This window comes from Neolamprologus brichardi, chromosome 2 (genome assembly GCF_056152115.1).
Source record: "Neolamprologus brichardi isolate AB-2024 chromosome 2, ASM5615211v1, whole genome shotgun sequence".
NCBI lineage: Eukaryota > Metazoa > Chordata > Actinopteri > Cichliformes > Cichlidae > Neolamprologus > Neolamprologus brichardi.
This window is the reverse complement of record NC_142105.1, coordinates 25,541,588-25,563,512: the sequence shown is the minus strand read 5'-3', so window position 1 is coordinate 25,563,512 and position 21,925 is coordinate 25,541,588. Positions and strand designations below refer to the sequence as shown.

At 38.8% G+C, this 21,925-nt stretch overlaps 2 protein-coding genes across 3 annotated transcripts; both read left to right on the top strand.

Moving 5' to 3' along the window:
* The first annotated feature begins 1,131 nt into the window (after positions 1 to 1,131).
* simc1 (SUMO interacting motifs containing 1) lies at positions 1,132 to 10,286 on the top strand. Of its 2 annotated transcripts, none has more exons than XM_006781474.3 (10): positions 1,132 to 1,656; positions 4,661 to 5,863; positions 5,957 to 6,204; positions 6,336 to 6,405; positions 6,636 to 6,796; positions 7,261 to 7,350; positions 7,743 to 7,874; positions 8,563 to 8,719; positions 9,472 to 9,556; positions 10,050 to 10,286. In XM_006781474.3, exons 1-10 carry the CDS (start codon positions 1,513 to 1,515, stop codon positions 10,259 to 10,261), a joined length of 2,502 nt encoding a protein of 833 aa, XP_006781537.2. In that variant the 5' UTR covers positions 1,132 to 1,512; the 3' UTR covers positions 10,262 to 10,286. The 2 variants fall into 2 exon arrangements, with proteins under 2 accessions (XP_006781537.2, XP_006781538.2); XM_006781475.3 differs by having other exon boundaries at positions 1,134 to 1,656; positions 5,216 to 5,863.
* A 537-nt stretch (positions 10,287 to 10,823) lies between these two features.
* On the top strand, positions 10,824 to 21,624 carry cnot6a (CCR4-NOT transcription complex, subunit 6a). Its single transcript, XM_006781478.3, has 12 exons — positions 10,824 to 10,903; positions 11,895 to 12,016; positions 12,331 to 12,517; positions 12,852 to 12,937; positions 13,469 to 13,573; positions 13,785 to 13,853; positions 14,949 to 15,106; positions 16,478 to 16,632; positions 18,137 to 18,291; positions 18,509 to 18,742; positions 20,043 to 20,245; positions 20,429 to 21,624. Exons 2-12 carry the CDS (start codon positions 11,905 to 11,907, stop codon positions 20,642 to 20,644), a joined length of 1,680 nt encoding a protein of 559 aa, XP_006781541.1. The 5' UTR covers positions 10,824 to 10,903; positions 11,895 to 11,904; the 3' UTR covers positions 20,645 to 21,624.
* The last annotated feature ends 301 nt before the right edge of the window (positions 21,625 to 21,925 follow it).

The following is a 21,925-nucleotide window of genomic DNA, read 5'->3' as shown; positions in this document are numbered from 1 at the left end:
TGATACTGTGATACTGTCAAAGGAAGTAACACCTCAAATCTGATGAAACACCTGGAGATGCATAGCGGGGTTTTTTTAAAGCCGAGAAATGCGCCGTATTTGATAGCTTGCTGCAAGACCTCACACCATGCACATCTACTGCGGGTGTGGTGCCTGTTATCAGACCCAGAGTTAGCAACATCCCCCAACAACCCGAAGAGGAGAGTCATGGCCCCTAGCCCTGCCAGTGTAGCAGAAATGATGAAGGATGATGACGGCAGCAGCAGCCGTTCTTCTCTGCGTGAGTAGCTTAATGTTGTTCTGTGTAATTTATGCTGAGTAGGCTAACCACTTTATTACATTAATGCAGTAAGGTGAACTAGCAAACATCATCATAGCTACATGCTGCTGTCTTCTTGTTTGATGGCAGATACTCCCTTCACCCTGGCCAAAAAGGCTAAAATGACCAAAGAAAAAGTGGAAAACAGCTAAACATGAGAGGTTTTTGGACAAAGTTTGTGTTTTTTCCATTGATTAAGAACTGCTTCCAGCCCAGAGTGATACAATATATGCCCCATAGCTGCAGAAAAGGCTAACATTGTTATCTTTTTACAAAAAAACAGCTGAACATGAGAGGTTTTTGGACCAATTTTGTGTTTTCCATTTTTTAGCACCGGTTTGAGCACCGGCACCGTTTCAAAAGTACCGGTTGGGCACCGGTACAGGGTAAAACCTAAACGATACCCATCCCTATTAAGAATTAATCATTTATTTATTGATGTAAGACAAGCTATTTATATATTCTAAATAGATCATTAGTTTAAAATTTAGCATCGATAGTCATTATGAGGCGAGGAGGAACAACACATTTAAAGTGTAATTTAAATATAAATTAGAAAATGATCGTGTGAGGTGGATAGTCCAAAGACACGTTTGGCCTCTCGTTTCCGTTGCCTTTGGCTGTAACCAGCCACACTTTAGGAATTAAGGTGTATTTTGAATGTGTTCGTCTGTCTTTAGTATCTCTGTCTGTCCTTAATTTTCTTTGAGGACAGGCAGAATCTGCGCAGGCAGGTTGCACTCCAGTACAGCAGGTGGAGATCATTTCAAGTATGGCGCTTGTTGTGACCCACCACGGTCATAGAAGAAAAGCTATGGGGAGAAAAAAACAGGAAGCGTTCATAAACTTCATATGTTGCATTGCAATTATCAATAAATTTTAAGCGTTTGGATTTCAATTTTGGCGTCTAGCTTCTATGTAGTTAATTCACAGCAACCCAGGAATTGTAACGATACACCCACGTTTTAACCCACCTGCCGAACACGACGCATGTAATCTACGATCTCAACAAGGAAATGCCGAAGGTTGCACGCCTCACTGGAGGAGTTATTTTGTGTTTTCTACAAAACATGATCGGAATGAGACATCTACGGCGGAAGCTCATGGCTGTTTAGGACTGCCCTGACCGTCACGGGTCTGCTTTAGGTGATGCTTTTGTGCATTGGCTGCTGAATTTGAATGACTGAAGAGAAATGGATGATGTGATCAATGTCAGCTCAGACGACTCCGATGTGGAGATCGTCGGGTCCTATTGTACATTCACTGCCAAGCCTGACCCGATGCCTCTCTCCGCTGTGCGGGTTGAAGTCGATGCCGTGAAGCTCGCCCTCCCACCGGTAAGCGGACTGAAACTCGGTTGCTGTAGAAACTAGGGTACATTTAGTATTCTCAGACTGTTGCTCGTCACCTGGATAGAGAAAAAACAAACAAAAGTTAAAAGATACGGCCTGCTTATTAACGCTCTGCGGTCAAGTAGCAGCACTAGTCAAATGTAGCGACATTACTGGTGACAGATGCTATAACCTAGCTTAAAGGTAAATAAGTTATTTGGCGCTTTGTTTATAACTTTGTTATTGTAAAATAATTTTGTTGCTCAAACAAGCATTTATGTTTAAACGGTGTCATTAGTATGTGCTGTGTGTCTTTATTGTTTATAAATGTATTACTACTGTACTGTAAATGCGCTGCTAAATAGTTTTAATTTTTTCATACTGCATGAAACGGGGAATGATAGTTAACATTAATGCGGATTAAATTGCGTAGTAAAATGTGTCTACCAAAATCTTTATGTTGTATATTTTATGTAAAGGAGCTCTTTGTTATGTTATACCAGGCGAGCATTTGCTAGTCAAATGAGAGTCAAATGAGAAACTGCCCATGGGGAAGGATAAGATAACCTGATAGGAGTGTCTTTTTGACTCAAATTGCTCGCTATTCTGTGGCTTGGTCTTATACATCCAGATATTAAAGGGAGAGCCACCTCCAAAAGAACTGTGAGACCAATTACAACAACTCTGTACCTTCTTCTTGAACTGTACATGCTGTCCTTCCATAAAGTATAATTATTTGGGTTTTAAGTTTAACCAATTAACCAACAATACAGACATTGTGTATATCAGCCATTAAAGCAAACGTAAATAAAGCATTAGTTCTTTTATCTATAAAAATTGCAAAAGAAAACTCCATAGCTTTTCAGTTGCACTACTATTTCCGGTGGGTTTTGACCGGGAGATACACTACATTGGCAAAAGAATTCACTTACGGATCCAAATAATTGAATTCAGGTGTTTCAGTCACTTCCATGGCCACAGGTGTATAAAATCATGCAGACTCTTTGTACAAACACTGGTGAAAGAATAGGTCTCTCTCAGGAGCTGTCTGAATTCCAGCGTGGTGCTGTGATAGGATACCACCTGTGCAATATGTCCATTTGTGAAATTTCCTTGCTACTAAATATTCCACAGTCAACTGTTAGTGGTATTTTAACAAAGTGGAAATGATTGGGAATGACAACAACTCAGCCAGGAAGTGGTAGACCACGTAAAATTGCAGAGCGGTCAGCGGATGCTGAGGTGCGTAGTGTGCAGAGATCACCAACTTTCTGAAGTCAGTTTAGACAATTAGCTCAAGAACAGTGCAAAGGGAGCTTCATGGAATAGGTTTCCATGGCTGAGCAGCTTTGTCCAAGCCTTAAAAAAATCACCAAGCTCAATGCAAAGCACTGGATGTAATGTTGTAAAGCATGCCACCGCTTGACTCTACAGCAGTGGAGACATGTTATGTACTTGTCTGACTGTATTTTACCAAGTGTAAAGGTTGGGGGAGGGGGGATTATCATGTGGGATCATTCTTCAGGAGTTTGGCTCGGTCTCTTAGTTCCAGTGCAAAGTATTCGTAATTCTTCAGCATACCAAATAATTTTGAACAATTTCATATTCCTAATTTTGTGGGAAAGGTTTGGGGATGGCCCCTTCCTGTTCCAACATGACTGTGCACCAGTGCACAAAGCAAGGACCATAAAGACATGGATGAGTTAGTTTGGTGTGGAAGAACTTGACTGCACAGAGTCCTGACCTCAACCTGATAGAACACCTTTGGGGTAAATAAGAGTGGAGAGTTTGAGCCAGGCCTTCTTGTCCAACTTCAGTGTCTGACCTCACAAATGTAGTTGTGGAAGAATGGTCAGAAATGTCCATAAGCACACTTCTAAATTTCCTGGAAAATTATTCCAGAAAGAGTTGAAGCTGTTATAGCTGCAAGGGGTTGACCGACATCATAATAAACTCTATGGATTAAGAATGGGCCACCACTCAAGTTCATATGTGTGAGGGCAGACAAGTGAATACTTTTGGCAATATAGTGTAGTACCTTGACAGCATCACAAGAGGCAGTAAATTATATGATCGCATCTCTAGTCAAGGAGTGTTGCATTGGATTGTTGATCAATTTGTCTAAAGCATTTGACAAGAAGAAAGAAAACTGAAGATTTAGTTGCAGATGGTAATCAGTCTGGTTAGTCAGTACTTGGGCAGATCCTGACAACTGATTAGGGGAGGTGCAACCACACACAAATTGACAAGCAGCAAGTTGATAACCAGAGACCATAGATTGTCAGTGGCATTCAGAGACTTCACAACAGCTAAATAAACTGCTGGTGACTTAAAGTCACCAGTTAAACTTTTCTTGCCTTTGATGGAGTTGATTAAAGCCGCTACCAAAACCATTGGCTGACATTTGTGGAGGTGGTTAGATATTATGTATTAGAAATATTACTATTATAACTGTAACTGCAGCTCACAGTAGATGAATATGTGATTAAATGGAAAGAGTAATTTTTTAAGCTTATGTTGAGGGACTGGTGAGAAAGCTTAAAGGTAAGTCAGGTAAAATAAAGTCTGAATAATTACAGACACTCTTTGGTATGACCACCTTCAGTGTATCCTAAATTCTCTGAGGCAAGTTTTCTTGTAATTTCTGTAGTTCTCTTCAGGAATAATTCAATATTAATAAGGCCTGTTACCTTTGATTTTCTGTCCATTTATGTATAATTTGTTTGTTTTTGTGTATACACCGTACTGGTTCATCCCTTGGGTTTGAATGATTATGCTGCTATGCTTGAATGATCATTTTATTTTCAAATGTGAAATTTCTGATAAAGTAGCACATAGTTACAAAAGCTAAATAATCTTTTAGAAGTAAGGTAAGGATGATTTTCCTTCTTCCCCCTATTTCTTTCAGAAATGAAAAAAACAATCAAAGGTTATATTTGTCTTCTCCAAAACATAGCATTTATTGAATTTTTTAATAATTATCTTTTCCTTTTTTTTTTTTTTTTTTTAGAATTATATTGACCTCACAGATCCAAGATGGACTCTTCCAGAGCTACGGAGAAGGCAAAATGGCACTGGCACAGCATTAGTAGACTTGACTGAAAATGAAACAGAGCAGGAGACAGAGAATTTACCACCAGATGACTGTCAATCAAAAAACACAAATACAAATTTAAATCACATCTCACAATGTCAAGATTTTAATAACCAAAAAACGCCTGTGACGGACTCCGTTGTTTGTGCTCCACAGCAGGACTGTGGTGACCCAAAACCAAAGCAGAGACGTCTAAATCCTCTAATACCTGAAACACAACACCCAAAAAAAGACAATAAAGCAGCCCCCTGTCCTAACACACCAGCTGTAAAGTTGAAACGATTGCCTTTTCTAGAAACACATGTTGCAGAACTGAAAACCTCAAAGTGTTCTGTCTATGTGACCAAAGATTGTACTCAAATGTCTCTGAACAGTCACGGTGAAGCACCTCGTTGCAATAGTAATTTAAGTACAACTACGAGTCCAAACGTTTCTAACGTTGGGCCTTTGTTTGATGTGTCTCCTCCTAAGGATGGACAAGAAAACAACAGTGAGGAATGTATGAACACACAGGTACAAGATGATGAACCACAGCACCTACATAGCCCTGCCGATTCTCCTCGCTCAGTGGGAGAAAACTCTGTTGCAAGTTCAAAAGAGCATAGCATACACGATGGTCCGAGCAATGGAGTTAGTTCAGCTCTACCCATTACATCCATAGATTTGGCATTGTCATCACAGGACGAAGCTCAAATGGAATCCCCCTGTTCTGACCTGAATCAGCCAAAATTAGACGAACCAGAAAAATCTAGACAATCCTGCAGCTCTGGTAACTCATCCCCCTTCTCTCCTACTACTGCATCAAACTCTTCTGAGCGTTTTGAGCCTGACCCTCCCTCCAATACAAGTCCTATATCTCATAGTCGAAAGAGCCCTGCTGAGTCATCTCCTAGATCCGAATCAGCTGAAGATACGCCTGAATGGCAGTTGGAGACTGAGACGTACAAGGGAGATCTTGGACTTTACAGTCCAGGCTCTTTCCCATGGGAAGATGAAAGTGATGGAGAAGACATGAATGAAGAGACCATGGACTGCAGGGCGGTCAGTAGAGAGGATAGACATTTTGTGTGCCCATCTACACTCAGGAAATTACTAGCTGGAACAACTCAAAAGGCAATGGTGAGAGACTGCTGCCCAGATATCTATATTTGTATTTCCCGGTACTCTCATTAACTGATCAAATGCTGAAGCAAGTGCATTTTCTTTCCATAGATTGAAGAGGATGATGAAGATTTTGTAACTCCCGAGGTGCTATGTCGCCAGAGTCTGAGTCTGGTTTACAGTACGATTGACGAGAACTATCCAGAAGGTACTTTGCAGCTTTTGTCTGACCTACTACAGCCTGGTTACTATCCCCCCAGAGATATCACCTCCCACCTACTCCACGGCATTCTGCTCGACCTGCAGTCTCCTCATCACCTCTGTGTGCAGGCTTTTAAGCTCCTGATGAGGTCACAAAGGTAAAGAGACTGTAGCGATATGAGTTTGATGAGTATGTTTAAATTTCATAGTCTTTGCATCATATCTTACAAATTGTCACTTGCTTTTTGGTCTTTGAATGTCTTAGACTAAGAATGTTGTGTGATTGCAGGCACCACATGGTTGATAAAAACACAGTTCCGTGGGATTGGGAGTTACTGACCTCAGTCATGACCGATGAGGTACTGATTTACAAAGTTTATCCCAAAACTCTATGAACAAGAGCATATTGAAAACAATTTTGTTGCAATGGTGAAAAACATTTGCAGTCCCGTTACTAGTCAAACATTTTGAGTTTGCTTGCTTGTTTCACCCTGTTTGTCACGCTGTTTTTTGTTTTCAATCTGCTTTAAAATGCAGATACTTGCAGCCCAGAATAATTTTCCTACTTGCTAACCTTTTGCCTCCTTAGGAGCACACACAAAGGCATCGGTGTGATGTGGTGCGCATGTTCCTGGAGTACATTGTGCAGACTTTGGAGGACGACTTTCGGGCCAAATGCTCTACATCCTCCTTGCACCATTCGATAGCAAAGGCAACATTGTCGTGTGATCAGCAGTTTCCCCGTGTTAGGTGAGCATGATAGCCAACTTGTATTATAAACATGGGTAACTTTAAGCACTTGAGTTTGATTGTATATCATTGAGGTTGGATACCCTTACTTGGCTAGTTTATGATGGACGCCTGGGTAAAACTTTCTTCTGTGAAGATATTCTGCTGGGTTTGTTTTAACAGTATGGAAGCAAATGTTTTGTAAAGCAGAGAGGTGTTTTTTTTTTTTTTCATTTTTAACCTACCTTCATCTATACATAAACAAACAAAAATAATCAGGTTTAATTGACACAAATGGTCATTTACAATTGTAATGATGACATCTTTCATGAAGTATAATACTCATACATTTCACAACAAATAATTATCACATATACCCAGTGACAAACCAGATTGTTTTAATTATTTTGCCATTTTCTTTATAAGTATCATATTTAAAGTCATTTTTGATATCTTTTTTAATTAATTAATTAATTTTTTTACAGGGAGGTCATCAAGTGGCTGTTTTCTGCCATTATGAAATCAACAGAGCATGGAAAGGGTAGAGAAACGACCCAAGAAAGAGAATATATGAGGTGAATTAGAATAAATTGTTCTTAAATAAAGAGCAGATTGCAGCAGTTTGAGCAGAATAAACAACTGATTTGCATGTATGTCACAGTTAGCTCTAGAAATGTTTAGACAGTGATTTAGTGGCGTGATTTTGGCTCTTTACACCACCACAGAAAATTTGTAATAAAACATTATATATGCATTTGAAGTTCATATTCTCAGCTGTAATTTTCCAGGTCTACAGTTTATGTATTTTATTTATTTTTTTCAACCCCTTAAAGTCAGGACTGAAAATGCATCTCGACTGTTTGATTTAAAATCTTCTGTGTTGGCATACAGAGCTAAAACTATGAAAGGTTTTAACAATTCCATCTGTGTCTGCTTTTTAAAGTGTATGTCTCTCTGTCTCCTACAGAATGGTGTCTTGCTTGCAAAGGATGCTTTCTCTGGCTCTGGAGGTGGATTGTTCTCCTGCTCTAACCTCTGCCAAGCTGTCCCAAGAGCTCTTCCATATGCTCATCAGTAACGTGCCCCTACGAGCTCACAGGTGAGGAGGAGACGTGTGTTCAGAATATTTAATGGTGTAGGGAAAAATCTACTAGACTAAATCACGTTATTTTTGCTCAGTAGTCTGTAAATGTTTTTCATTCCATTTTCTATCAGAATTTATGGAATGATGAGTACGGAAATTCTTTATTATTAATTTTTACACTAACCTTTTTACATTTTTACCTTGAATCGTTTGAACTCTTAGCAAAACAGAAAAGGAGCTTACTAAAACGTGAAGTGGAAAGTGTAAATACAAGAAGCCAGAAATCATTTTTCTTTTTTTTAAGTATTTCTGTAGTTATCCTCCCTGTAGAGCACCTTTTAAAAAACATTAACAGTGCTTCCTGTTGTCCTATCCGATTACTTTCCCTATGTTGCTGGGTACTTGCCTTTGCAGCCCAAATATTGCTTGTTTGTGGTAATGAGTGGTAATATCATCACAAACAAAATTTACCTGTCTGTATTGTAGAAACTCTCACTTAAACTAAATAAAGGGCTGTTTGTATGGAAAAATAAATAATTGTGTTTTCATTGCATTGCTTTAATGGAAATATATTTAAATCTTGTAAGTACATCAATTAAGTAAATTATATAAGCAAACATATATTTATTCTAATAGCAAGGTTGACCCTTTTTTCCCACCAGTCTTTCAAGCTGCCTTTGACTAATCTGTTTTTGACTCCCAGGATGTTGTTGTTGGAGAGCCTACAGAGTAAGCTGCTGAGATGTAAGCTGTTGGAACATCTGCTGGACTATGCATGCCCAGTGAAAATCTCACTGCCCATGTCGCTCAGTCTGCTGCTTCACTTTCTAAAACACTGCACTGTAGCACCAGACCCTATGGTGAATATTACATTCCTGATTGTTATCTTCATTTTTATGTCATTGGCCAACTTCTTTACAGTACTTTAGTTCCCAGAATATGCTTTTGGGGGAGGGGTTTCCACTGTTCTTTAGTGTGTGCTATTTACCTTGTGTAGATTTTCCCAAAGTTTGCAACGTTATAAAAGTCAAATGTTGTCTTCTCTTGAAAGGAAACTGTTGATACACTGCCTGAAACACTAGACCTGTGTTTCTTATTTATAGTGGCTGCTTTGGCTTAGGATTAAACAACATTTAGCCAGCTAAATCTAGTTGCCTCACAGTCTGCCATCATTATCTCAATAGTAGTGTTCCCACAGAACAGTGCATGGCTAATGTGGCTAACATGACCAAGTCTTTAATTCAGGCCTACTCTTTGTGTACCAATATACTGCATTTAATACAACCAAATAAAGTGTGCTGTGTCCTCATTTGAATGTTTTTTTCCAAATTCTATTATTGGACAATGAAAAAAGCATCAGGTACTGTTAACATCTGTATATTAATAAATCCTCAAAATAAACATAATTGTGAGCCTGTAATTGAGTATACTATGGGAATGATTTATATCATCGTGATCTTCACCTTAGAGATGCAGACAGCTTCTTGTTGATGTTTTCAAGTCACAAATTTGTGATTCTTGTTTCTTGTTCTATTTAAATTTTTTGAGAGAAATAAAAAAAGTGACCATAAACGATGATTCAATGCGACTGATTAATGTCTGTAATCTCTAGGATGGCACTGAAAAGTGGCTCAAGTGGGAGGAGTTGGTGCATCTCCTCTGGATGTTGCTGCTCAGCTATAACAAAGCAATGAAAGGTGAGATTTTGGTAAACAGCTGGAAATTGCTTCGCAGTATCTGTAGCTGTGGTAGATAAATGGTATCCTATGAAGTATATAATATTGAAGACAAGATGATTGTTGATGGCGACAATGAGGGCAATTTTGCATTGATACAATAAATGCTTGTTGTACACAGCGTTATCAGCTTTTTCAGTATTTAGCAAATTATAGATGCAGGTAAATAAATAGATTAAAAATTGAAATATGTGCCTTTTGGGTGAGCTTGCATATTTCCTGCTGACAGGAGTCTTGTTTGCACTGCTGTTTGTGGCATTATTGCCCTGTGATGTGTTTTTTTTTTAATCACTGTTATTGCATTTCCTGGTGAATGCATCTAAAACATAGGTTACAGTCACTTTTTTGTACCCAGTGTACCACATCCTCCACTGTAACAATAAGTCAAGCAACTGCCTAACTCTACAATGTTTGTTTGTGTGTCCTCCTAATTTACATTATCTGTTATCCACAGGCTATCTCTGCAACTCATTAACAGAGCCCAGAGGCAGAGTTGGCATGTCAGTCTATAAGCCTGATGACAGGGTGTCACGACCTGCCGTTCAGGAAGCTGTTGAAGCCTTTCTGTCCAGATCTCAGGCTGACCTCGACCAAGCTTTACCTCTCCATGTGGAAGAGTCCTTAACTTATCTACAGGATCATCTCCTAGATGTCTGTCAGTGTTAAATAAAAGAGTCTGTGTTTCACGTTTCATATTGATGCTTATTTTGTAGGTAAACTAATAAACTATATATATATATAAGGTTAAAATATCAATACTACAGTCTACATATCAGGAGAGCAAATCAATGTGCTTTCAGATGTGTGGCTACATGTTGGTGACCTTTATTTTAATTTTATTTTTTTGTATAAAACTGTGGCCCTCTTTGTTTGGCCTAATTAAATCAAACTAATTGGAGAAATCACTTTTCTCAATAAATTATATTGCCTTTTTCTATGAAAAATTTTGTCGTTGTGTGTAATTTACTTCCACACAGATGCAAGCATTACATCATTATGCCGATAGACTACACAATACGTGATAATCATTGTGCTTGATTGAGCATGATTTCTAGATAAGCCACAGTAAAGTGAATAATGGTATTTTGTCGCTCCATCTCATGGTCCATCATTCCTCACTTGATATTTATTGTGGTTCAACAGCTGGTTGGACCTTCCACACGCTGACCAATAAGATCAGGCGCCGTTATCGGCACAGGAAAAAAAATCCTTACAGTCGCCATGATACAGCAGCGGAAACGGGTGAGAAGTAGCTAGAAAACAAAAGAGAACACGCAGTCGTCCTCGCGATTTGGTATGCTCTTGCAGGTAAAAATTGAATCCTTTCTGTTATAACTCACCCATTTTCACCCAATTGACCAAAATCTTATGCGGAATGTTAGAAGTGCTGCCGTAATTTTCCGAAATAACACTTATTTAATAGGAAGTGGTCAGCTTCACATAATTAGGATGTTAGCTTTTAGCCAATAAGCTAACACAAGCTAAGCTAAATGGCTCAAAATTGCTTTCAAGTCCAGCTTTGTCGCTTTGTGTGCATTGGGTTCCTCTCTGTTTATCTCCGTGATAGTGCTTCTTGCTAGTGGAAGCTAGCTAATGACAGCTAACTAATGCGTTGTTGCGTGGCCTAGTGTTTATGCGCAACTCAGTGCTTTGCTATTATATAAAGCGAGACTGCATGGTATCTTTTAATATTATTTAGTGTGTTATCCATTTACCCACTTGAAAAGGGCGTTAGCGTCGGCTAACTGGTAAATTTTGTTTGTCTGTTTTCCGTCGTGCTAGTTAGCAAGCGAGCTAGTTCGTTAACTAGCGTCTGTTATGTATAGTTCGATAGCTGCCTAATTAGGTTAAGCTAGACTAATCAGTTAGCGTCACTGAGAGGAAAAATGTGCTAACCTAAATTCAAAAAATGTGGTTTTATTATTGCACAAATTAAAGCTTCACACTGTTAAGAGCCTAGTTTTTCAAGTTGGCGTGGAAAATATGGCTCTACAGTTGTAATTATTTTACGCTGTTAAATTATGTAACTCAAGCGAAATCACGGTCTTTATAGGGAGCTGTTGACATTTTAACAGCTCCATATGAAGGAAACGCATTGCTTTATAATCAGTAAACAGAAACTTATGACTTTAATCACATCTCGGTGGTCGCTACAGTCACCTGGGCTAACCTGATGAGCGAGACACATCACTTCAAACTTACTTTGGATTATTTCAGGCTACATTTATGAGCTTGAACTTCATTTTTAGTATACTAGTATATAGTTGTTGGTGAATTAAAATATAAATGATTTCTCTAGTGTTATAGGAATGCCCAAGGAAAAATATGACCCGCCGGATCCCAGGCGGATGTACACAATTATGTCCAGCGAGGAGGCAGCAAATGGGAAGAAGTCATACTGGGCTGAGCTGGAAATCAGTGGTGAGTATCTTCATGGTGTTTGTGCTTGTGTAGATAAATCATTTGGGGGATTTTAAACTTATTTTCCTCTCACATATTTTTTTTTTCCATTGCTTTGCACAGCTGCACACAAGTAATTACTAAATCCTCACTATCAAAGAGAAATATTGCAAACATGTTTGTTTGGTTTTTTTTCTCCACTGTGAAATCAGCTCACCTGTTTTGACTTATTCATATCAATGGGGAACAGTTTTCTTTCACATTTATCTTTGTGAAAATGGCGTTGGATTCTTGGACTTATTGTCCTGTTTGGCCTTTTCCCATTTTCGCCACAGGCAGAGTAAGGAGTCTCAGCACAGCCCTGTGGTCTCTGACCCACCTCACTGCCCTGCACCTCAGTGACAACTCACTGTCACGCATCCCGCCAGACATTGCCAAACTACACAACCTGGTGTACCTGGATCTCTCATCCAATAAGATCAGGAGCCTGCCGGCAGAGCTCGGCAACATGGTGTCTCTCAGGTAAGTGATAAACCTGTATCCTAAATTTGGTTATAAAGGACTATTTTCTTCATACCTTACTTTAATATATATATATATATATATATATATATATATATAGCTGCAATGACCAGCTGCTGATTTTTACCACTGTCACTCTTGTCCCATCTGTTGAAATGTCTCCCTTTAATTTAAAAGGCTACATTCATAATCATTTTAACACTGTCAAGTAATGCTTGTATTTTTAAATGACGACTTTTGGAAAATGTTTTTGAAAGACAAAGATTTTTATTTATTTATTTTTAATCTTAGAAGTTTAGTTTCTAATGATCCACTTCCCATCTGCCCTCCACAGGGAACTGCTTTTAAATAACAACCAGTTGCGGGTTCTGCCATTTGAATTGGGGAAACTCTTTCAGTTACAAACACTGGGGTTGAAAGGTGAGTGGCTCTTCAATGTTTTTGTAGCCATTCTGGACTGAAAATCCCTCCATTTTATTATAAGTTGTTTTTTTTTTTAAATTTCTCTAGGGATGCAGCAACAGTAGAGGGTGAATTGGCAGTGGTGGCAACTGATGTTTATTTTATCATTTTCTTCTGTTATTAAAGACAAACTTGAAATAGGGTCATACACGCTGTTGTTTTAGACAGAGTAACTCCTGCTGGCAACATTTCATTGCATGTACAGTAACCTAACAAGTGTTCCACTTGAGTAACATTATCCTGATCCCCTCGTGTGGGTGGGTGGTTAGGGGTTGTACATTTTCAGTGAAGTACATGGTTAAACACGTGTACAGTTCAGACTCAAGCGGAAATGAACAAATGCTCATTGGTAATGACATGTACAAAATAAATATATCCTTTTTTTTGTGTCTACATTTCTTTTTTCCTCCTATGTTTAGTTGGGGGCCCAGGAGGTCTCGGGTAGGGGAAACACTGATTATTTAGCCTGACTTGCTTTTCCTTCAACAGGAAACCCACTTGCACAAGAAATTCTGAGCCTCTACCAGGAACCTGATGGCACGCGGAGGCTGCTGAGCTACTTGTTAGACAATCTGGCGGGGGCTATAAAGCGCAGTGAGTGTTCTCTCTCTTGCTTTTGTGAGAAGTTTCAGCATATGTTGTCATTTTTACTGAAAAGGTAAATCAGTAAGCAGGCTCAACAGATCATGTAGTGTGTGTGTGGGTTTTTTTTTTTTTTTGTTGTTGTTGTTTGTTTTCTTTAAATAAATCACTGTTTGACAATATCATGTTGATACCTATGCTGAACCATTTTCCATAAACTCAGTGCCAACAGAACAACCCCCACCCCGGTCGTGGATTACACTCCAGGAAACTGATCGAGCACGGCCCTCTGGTAAGAACAAAACACACACAACATGACTTTGAACAGAAGTACCTGTATGGTTTTTGTCTTGTGTGGTTGTGAGTTTCAGGATGGTATGCAATGCAGTGATCAGTTGAGCACTGTGGCTTTAAACCACAAATATTTGGTAGATCCTAAAAGAGCAGTTCAGACTGCAACTCATTTAGACAGCTCAGACCTGTTAAAGATATACACTGCGCACAAGTGTCCTCGTAGTAGTATACAGTCCAGAGAAGACTGCGTCATCAGGTTACAACAGTTGGTAGTGGATTTGTAAACGATGATATCAAGTCTGGAAGCTACAGTTATGTAAAGTACAAAGTTTGCAAACCAAAGTTTGATGTAGTTTAGTATGGCTCCAGCTTGCACCCACATAAACTGACTGCCATTCGCAGGTATCTGATCATCAAGAAAATGCCCAGTTTGACACAAACATGCTGAATGTTTCCTATGATCTGAAAGGTGCAAAAATTTATAATCTGTTTGGTGTGAAATTTAGTGCCGCCCCTCTTTCTAGAGCAGAAGCTCTACCTCTTGTGTTTAGTCTAGTGTATAAGCATTGTTTCGGTTGCTGAAGCAAAACAAATTAGTCAAAAAGAACGGCTGATCTGATTCCTGGTTTGAAGATATACTGGTAGTTGATTTTGGTGTTTGTAGCTCAGGTGGCAGAGCAGGTCAGCCACTAATCAGAAGAACCCCATGTTTGCCTACTGGTGGTGGTCAGAGGGCCCGGTGGCGCCTGTGTCCGGCAGCCTCGCCTCTGTCAGTGCGCCCCAGGGCAGCTGTGGCTACAATGTAGCTTGCCATCGCCAGTGTGTGAATGTGAGTGTGAATGGGTGAATGACTGAATGTAGTGTAAAGCGCTTTGGGGTCCTTAAGGACTAGAAAAGCGCATTACAAATGCAGGCCATTTACCATTTTCTGTAATGATGAGATTTACTCAGCATTTTTATTTTCTTTTACTGTTGCAAGCAACTGCAGATTTGTGGTTCTTTTGTTGTTTTTTTAAAATGTATTTTTAATTGTAACTGTGTGCACAGTTTGATAAGATGTTTTTGTTTGTTTTTCTCCTGTTTGTCTCCTCAGCATTGTTCTCTGTGATGTGCTACAATGTGCTGTGTGATAAGTATGCCACACGTCAGCTATATGGCTATTGCCCCACTTGGGCTCTAAACTGGGAGTACAGGAAAAAATCCATAATGCAGGAGATCATGGGCTGCAATGCAGACATCATCAGCTTGCAGGTGAGAGATGTCAAAGTTTCTTTCACTGTCTCCTAATTGTTTCCATTTTGTTTTCTATCAAATGGATCCAAGAAATTGGTCAAACATTTTCTCATGACTGCACACAAACACAAAATTCTGTTACTCATTATTTTAACAATATCACATTTAAACTGTTATGCTAACACTCTAATAAGAGTACTATGTTCAGTTGACAGTTGTGAAAATTGTGATGTGTTCAGTTTAATGGACAGTGTCAACAAATTGCAAACTTTTCTTTTGTGGTTGAGTGCTTAGATTAGACCTTTGTTTGAAGCTAAATAATCAGGTGCTTCTGTTGGAACTAGTGATCTTTATGTGTTTGTTAGGCCTAATTCATTATGTTTTTATCCATTTGTTTGTTATCCATTTAATTTAAATTTTTTTTTAAATGCACCACGTTAGCTCTGATGCCACCTGTTCATTATAAAGACACCACTAGATGGGTTTTTATTTGCTTTGCAACCTGTCAGCCCTTAGGACCGCTGAGGGGTAAAGACAAGCACATATACTGAGTGAAGCAAAACTAGTTTTGCACTGTTTTGTTATGGATGTAGCAGCTATGCTTGGGAGGGGTCATGTCGGCTAAAAGGCAAAACTATACAAGCTGGAGAGACTTGTATTGGTTTCTGGGAATCTCTTCCAAGCCTGGCCCATTTAATTTAGTGCATGATCATCAATACTAAATTGACTACCAGTTCTAATAATCAGAGATTTATGATGTTTTCAGATGATACTTATTCAATGGACATGTAGGTTAAATTATATTATTGTCTTACTTTCCTTGAACCTGAATCTTCTGGTATCACTTTCAGTTTTATTATTTATCAATGTTGTAATTTAGTTTTTACATTTTACATTTGTAAAAATGTGTAAGCTCAAAACCAGATTTTAAAACAGAAAATACTTTAATATGTAAACTCTAGTCTGCGTCAAATTAAAATGTTATACTTTTTTGTGAAAAATGAAAAGGAAAAAAAAGAAAATCAGATAAAACATAAAAACAAAATGAGTTTTGGAAATTGTAGATATAAAAGAATAAAAAGGTGGAAATAGTATTGCATTTCAAATGTGTACATACCCCAAGAAGTGTTAATTGGGAGCTTTTTAAATTATGTCTTCCACAAAGATCTTTCTCCTATTCATCAGTGTCATCCCCAAAGATCACCATTAGTTATTATATTGTGCAGATTTCCATGGCTATTTTATCACACGCTGTCTCTTACCCATCCTGTTAATAGATGGCTAATGTAGCCAGATGGCTTTATATCTAGAGGGAGTTAACTGATGTACTTCCATGAATAACAGCCTTTCCTGTTTACCCTGGAACTTGTTTTTTGCTGTTAATTGCAGGAAGTTGAGACAGAGCAGTACTACAATTTCTTCTTGCCCGAGCTGAAGGAGCAAGGATATGATGGGTTCTTCAGTCCAAAGTCACGAGCCAGAACTATGTCTGAGTCGGATCGAAAGCACGTGGATGGATGTGCAATTTTTTACAGGACAGAAAAGTATGTGTCTATAGCTTTTGTCCCATGGCAACTATTTCTTGGTTTAAGAATAGCTCGCAGTGATTTGAATTCCTGTGGTGAATTAGATTGAAACTGCTTCACTATATTCACTAATACTTGTTAGCCAGTGCTTAGTGATAAAACAATCTCAATTAAACCTGACGTCACCTACTGCTGTTGTCCAAGTGACCGATGTTCCTTTTGGGTTGTCTCTAGTGTCCACAAAGTGGATGCAGTAGTTCTCAGAAAGAAATGAAATATCATGTTGTAAACCTTTCACTCAAAATCTAGTCTATTACACTGGGACACTGTAACCTATGCTTAAGTATTGCTATGTATATCTTATCAGTTTAACTACACTTCAAAGGAGAAAGTCTATTAGGTTTTTATTGTAATCTCCAGACAGTGATGCCATCAGCCGTATAATGCCATTACCAAAAAGGCTAATCTAGCTTTAGCTTAACTTAAAGTTTAACTGTTGTTTTCAACTTGAAGTGAAACTATTATTTTGGTATGTGTAGTTTTGTTTCACTCTTTAGTGGTTAATGTAGTTTGTCTTTAGTAATGCTTGCGTTAAAGCTAAAAGGTTTATGCATATAGCACCTTATAGTAGTAATGTTTTTATCACTGTCAAAAAGTTCCATCATAAAGATAATATGTGCAACAAACAGTTAAACTGAAACGATAAACCTTGTAACATTTTGTTAAAACTGTTCTAGAGACATGAAAAGCTTTACATGTAGCTTTTATTAGCATTCAAATAGTTGTTGCTCACCTCTAGTTGTCTCTTTTAGAGAAGTTGTGATTTACCAGAGAATGCATACAGTCAGTGAGGTTTAAAAGAATAAATAATTATATAATACACACCATTCATGTATAATTTTAACCCCAACCTCTCAGGTTTGAGGTCCTGAACTCCTTTAGTAAGGTGATTAAAAGCTTCTGATAGCAGGACCATGAAATGAGAAACCTTACCTGATTGATATTTGGCTGCTCTCAAATCCAGATCATCATCTTGGTTCTTCTAACCACTTGCACTCTTGTGCTTTCACAGTGACCTGAATTTTTGTGTGAATCATCATAAATATTTATGAAACCTGGGTCCCCAAACAAGGCTGAGTGGTTTTCAGTTAGTTCCCAAATCTAAAGCCATCCAGTTTTGTGTAGAGTCAGAGGAAAAGTATGCTTATTTCTTTGTAGCATTCAGACCGATACAATATTTATGGATTTTGTTTTTAATTTTATTTTAGTTTGATTGCAAACAATATGTTGGTGGGTAGGCTCTATTCAGGCTGTGCATTTTGAACTGGACTCCCCAAGGAAAGACTGCCAGTATCGCACAAAAGATGGTCCACAATAGCAAAGTCATAACCCCGAATGTGAGAAATGCCAAATATAAGTCAGGTTTTGATTTCTATGGGCCTCTTAAGACTTTTCTATTTATTTCTGCTCATCTCTGCTTAGAAAGTGTTTTAAGTAGTTCTTTTTCCCCGTTTGTCTTTAGGTTCAGTGCAGTGCAGAAGCACACAGTGGAGTTTAACCAGCTGGCCATGGCTAACTCCGAGGGCTCAGAGGCTATGCTGAACAGGGTGATGACAAAGGATAACATTGGGGTAGCTGTACTGCTTGAGGTCCGCAAAGAGATGATGGAGCTCTCCTGTGAGTAGACAGTTAAGATCAGACAGTTCTGCCCTTTGTACTACAAATTCATCTTCTCGCTGAATTTTATTCAAGAGAGGTATTGCAGAGGATTTTGTTGATGATTATGCCAAGGGCAATGTGTTCAGTTTGTCCTAATGCTCTTAGTACCCCTTCACCCTGTTAAACATGCCTGTTAATATATGCCCCACCCTTCTTTCTCTGCCACTCATTTCAGCTGGTAAGTCTCTCCATGGCATGGAAAAGCAGCTGCTCCTTGTAGCCAATGCTCACATGCACTGGGACCCAGAGTATTCTGATGTCAAGCTGGTCCAGACCATGATGTTCCTGTCAGAGGTGAAAAGCATAGTGGATAAGGCCACACGCAGCCTCAAGTTGTCCTCTGTCTCTGGCGAGACTAATGCCATTCCACTGGTGCTGTGCGCTGACCTCAACTCCTTGCCTGACTCGGGTAAGTAGGAAAGAGCTGTACTCGACCTGCTCTTAAGAAAATGTTTTATTTGGAGTGCACCAATTGTTCATAAAATTAAAATAAAAAAAGTAAACATTTTTTTTAATAAATTAAAAACAAAAGTTTTTGTTTTTTTGTATTATAAAGCTTTGAGCAATGTTTCTACAACTTTGTACTCATTAAAGCCTTGTTGCATAAATACCACAACGTAAAACAGTAGTAATTAAAAATAGAGAAGTATTTGTAAGGATCTTTTAGTATCTCCTAACAGTGTTATCTGTCATACCATTTACAAAATATTTTTTCTAATATAATTATTTGGTGTATTTCTAAATGTTAAATAATTAAATAAATAATACTGTTGGAGTTGTCTTAGGACAATACTAAAATATTATACCAAACAATGTTGCTCTTCAGGTGTTTATGGCCACAGTTTATGTATCTATTATTTTTGTGGGTTGATTTTGTTTTACTCCCTTAAGGGGGGGCTTGATGTCTTACAAAAAAAAAATCAGAACATGAAGTAAAAAAAGTGGATAAATTCCACATGATTATTAAGTGGAAAATCTAATTGCCAATAAAGGGATACATTAAGTCAAAGGTTTTTGTTTGTTTTTTTGTTTTTTTTAAAAAAAGCATGATAAATTAAAACTGTCCAGTAAAAATTGTACAGTGGTTAAAAGACTACTTTTAGCCTATTCAGTGGTTATGCTTTATTCTTCTGACACTTGGGCACGTTAACCTTCATGCCAGGCAGGTTTGAGGGTGTTTGAGGTGCCTCCAGTGAAGTGCTGAGTTTATGTTAACAGCTGATTAATGTTGTAGCTGCCGAACATATCTCAGTGAAGCGAGTAAAGGATGGTTAAATCTGGCACGTTTAAAGATGCTGACAACCTTGTTTTGCCTAATTTTCTCTTGCCTTGCAATTGAGAATGGGTTTGATTATAATTGGATAAATAGATGAAAATAATTGTTTGGCATTCATAAAAACATAAATTACATCAGTATTTGCCTTTTTGTGGTGGTGAACAAAATTGTTAGCCTGCTCACTGCATACAGTAGTGCAATATATTTAAGTTTTTTACTATAGTCAAATTTGAGTTGAAATAACAATGGAGTCTCACAAATTACTTTGCAAACTGTGTATTTTTTCTTAACTAATAAAAAATGTTCCATGTTCCACCTGTTGTTTTAATTTTTAAAAATATTTTTATAGTGGGATAAGTTGTTGTCGTCGTCGTCGTCATCATCATCTGTTTTTTGTTTTTAAATGCTGATGGTTCAGTTCTTCTCTGTTCAGGCGTAGTGGAGTACCTGAGTACTGGTGGAGTGGACTGCACACACAAGGACTTCAAGGAGCTCCGTTACAGCGACTGTCTGACCAAATTCAATTGCAATGGCAAGAACAGCACGTCTAATGGCAGGATCACCCACGGCTTCAAGTTAAAGAGCGCCTATGAGAACGGCCTGATGCCTTATACCAACTACACCTTCGATTTTAAGGTAATTGCACATATGTGGTGTGTTTTTTGTTTTTTTTCTTTTTGTTTTTTTATTTGTTTTTTTTTTTTTATTTTAAATGTATTTGTTTTTTTTTGTTTTTGTTTTTTTTTTTTAATGATATTGAGGACCAGTCTGTTCTTACACAAAATTGTGCAAAAGTCACTTCTCTATTTCTCTTCTCAGGGTGTCATCGACTATATTTTCTACTCGAAGCCTCACCTGAACGTGCTGGGTATCTTGGGCCCTTTGGACCACCACTGGCTTGTAGAGAACAATGTCAGCGGCTGCCCACATCCACACATCCCCTCTGACCACTTCTCCCTCTTTGCTCAGCTGGAGTTGCTCCTGCCCAACCTGCCCCCCCAGGTGAATGGGCTCCATCTGCCGACACGCAGGTAGTGAGACCCTGCCTAACCACCAGGGGGAGCCTCTCCCTCTCAACCCTCCTTCCTCCCACTACCAGCTCTTCCCTCCACCAAACTGAAGGAGGAAGACATAAAAACACAACCTGTAAAATATTCATACAGTGAGGTCTGGCTGACAGGGATTTCGTATAATGTTATAGATATTCTATATTTTTCTTTTTCTTTTGTTTCTTTTTTGTTTTGTTTTGTTTTTTAACTGCTCAATTCAGTCCTGTTCATGTACCATATTTTGTTTTTGGACTCCCCTTTGTTCTCAAGATCCACCAACCCTACACACTTTGCTTCTGTCTTTTAAAATGAGAAGGGATGGTAGCTCATTCATATTTGTCACTTAGGGCACTGTTTGGTTTAAGAGTGAGGGGGGATTTTTTTTATTTTGGCTGAAGGAAATTACTTTCCACTGAAGAGCTCCATGGCTGATGGTCTGCATGTCTGTCTGTCCTGTATAAACCTGAAACCAGCAAAGACAGCAGACTTGTCAGTCTCAATATTCCATCCTTTGCTTGTGCTAGTTCTCCCCTACACTTTGGGCAGCCAGCTTACATGATCGGTTTTCTAGGATACACACATTTGTTGAGGCAGATGTGTTGGGATTAGAGCAGCTTTTTGCTGGTAGTTTAAGTATCCCAGGAGGCGGATGTAGCGCAGCTCGTATGAGGTGAGATTTCCTGCTGTCATACTGTGGTGCTGAGGCCTTTTGTGTAGTCATGGCCTCCCGTGGTGCTACAAGATAGTCTACACCTCTGACCCTGGACCTGGTACTGCTACCAAAATCCACAGATGCCTAGAAAACAAGAATCCTGAGCTTAGGTTTGATGTTTCACACAGATGGTGTGTAGTGCTGAAAAGCCACGATGTGAAAATTTGATAGACGCTACCATCCTGTTTGCTGACAATTTCACCCCAGCCTGTATAGCTGTTAGGTTAGTCTTGTGCTTAGGAGCTCATGTGGCCCATGCGTCACTTTTTTTTTTTTTTTTGACCAAGCGGTGAGAGGATTTAGGCTGATGGGCAAAGCGATTGGGGAGTGGGGGGGCTATTACCAATATTTGTCTTGATTGCTTCTAGGGCAGGGACAGCGAGTAATGGCTGATACACGGGAATAAAACCAGCATTCCTCTCACTGTCAGGAGTTGCCATCCAGCTCCACACATGCCACACACACAAACACAAATAAACACACCACACAGGTAATTTGCAGGCAGATCTGTAGCACTGAGGCCAGTAGTGACTTTCCCCAGCCGTAAATTCCATA

What these genes read in the sequence shown, in the direction of transcription:
- simc1 (XM_006781474.3), top strand. Translation starts at nt 1,513, where the DNA reads ATGGATGATGTGATCAATGTCAGCTCAGACGACTCCGATGTGGAGATC. An exon ending in CTGTAGCACCAGACCCTATG is followed by an intron (nt 8,720 to 9,471) that starts GTGAATATTACA and finishes TGTAATCTCTAG; the next exon opens with GATGGCACTGAAAAGTGGCT. An exon ending in CTATAACAAAGCAATGAAAG is followed by an intron (nt 9,557 to 10,049) that starts GTGAGATTTTGG and finishes TGTTATCCACAG; the next exon opens with GCTATCTCTGCAACTCATTA.
- cnot6a (XM_006781478.3), top strand. Translation starts at nt 11,905, where the DNA reads ATGCCCAAGGAAAAATATGACCCGCCGGATCCCAGGCGGATGTACACA. An exon ending in GGCTGAGCTGGAAATCAGTG is followed by an intron (nt 12,017 to 12,330) that starts GTGAGTATCTTC and finishes TTTTCGCCACAG; the next exon opens with GCAGAGTAAGGAGTCTCAGC. An exon ending in GGCAACATGGTGTCTCTCAG is followed by an intron (nt 12,518 to 12,851) that starts GTAAGTGATAAA and finishes TGCCCTCCACAG; the next exon opens with GGAACTGCTTTTAAATAACA.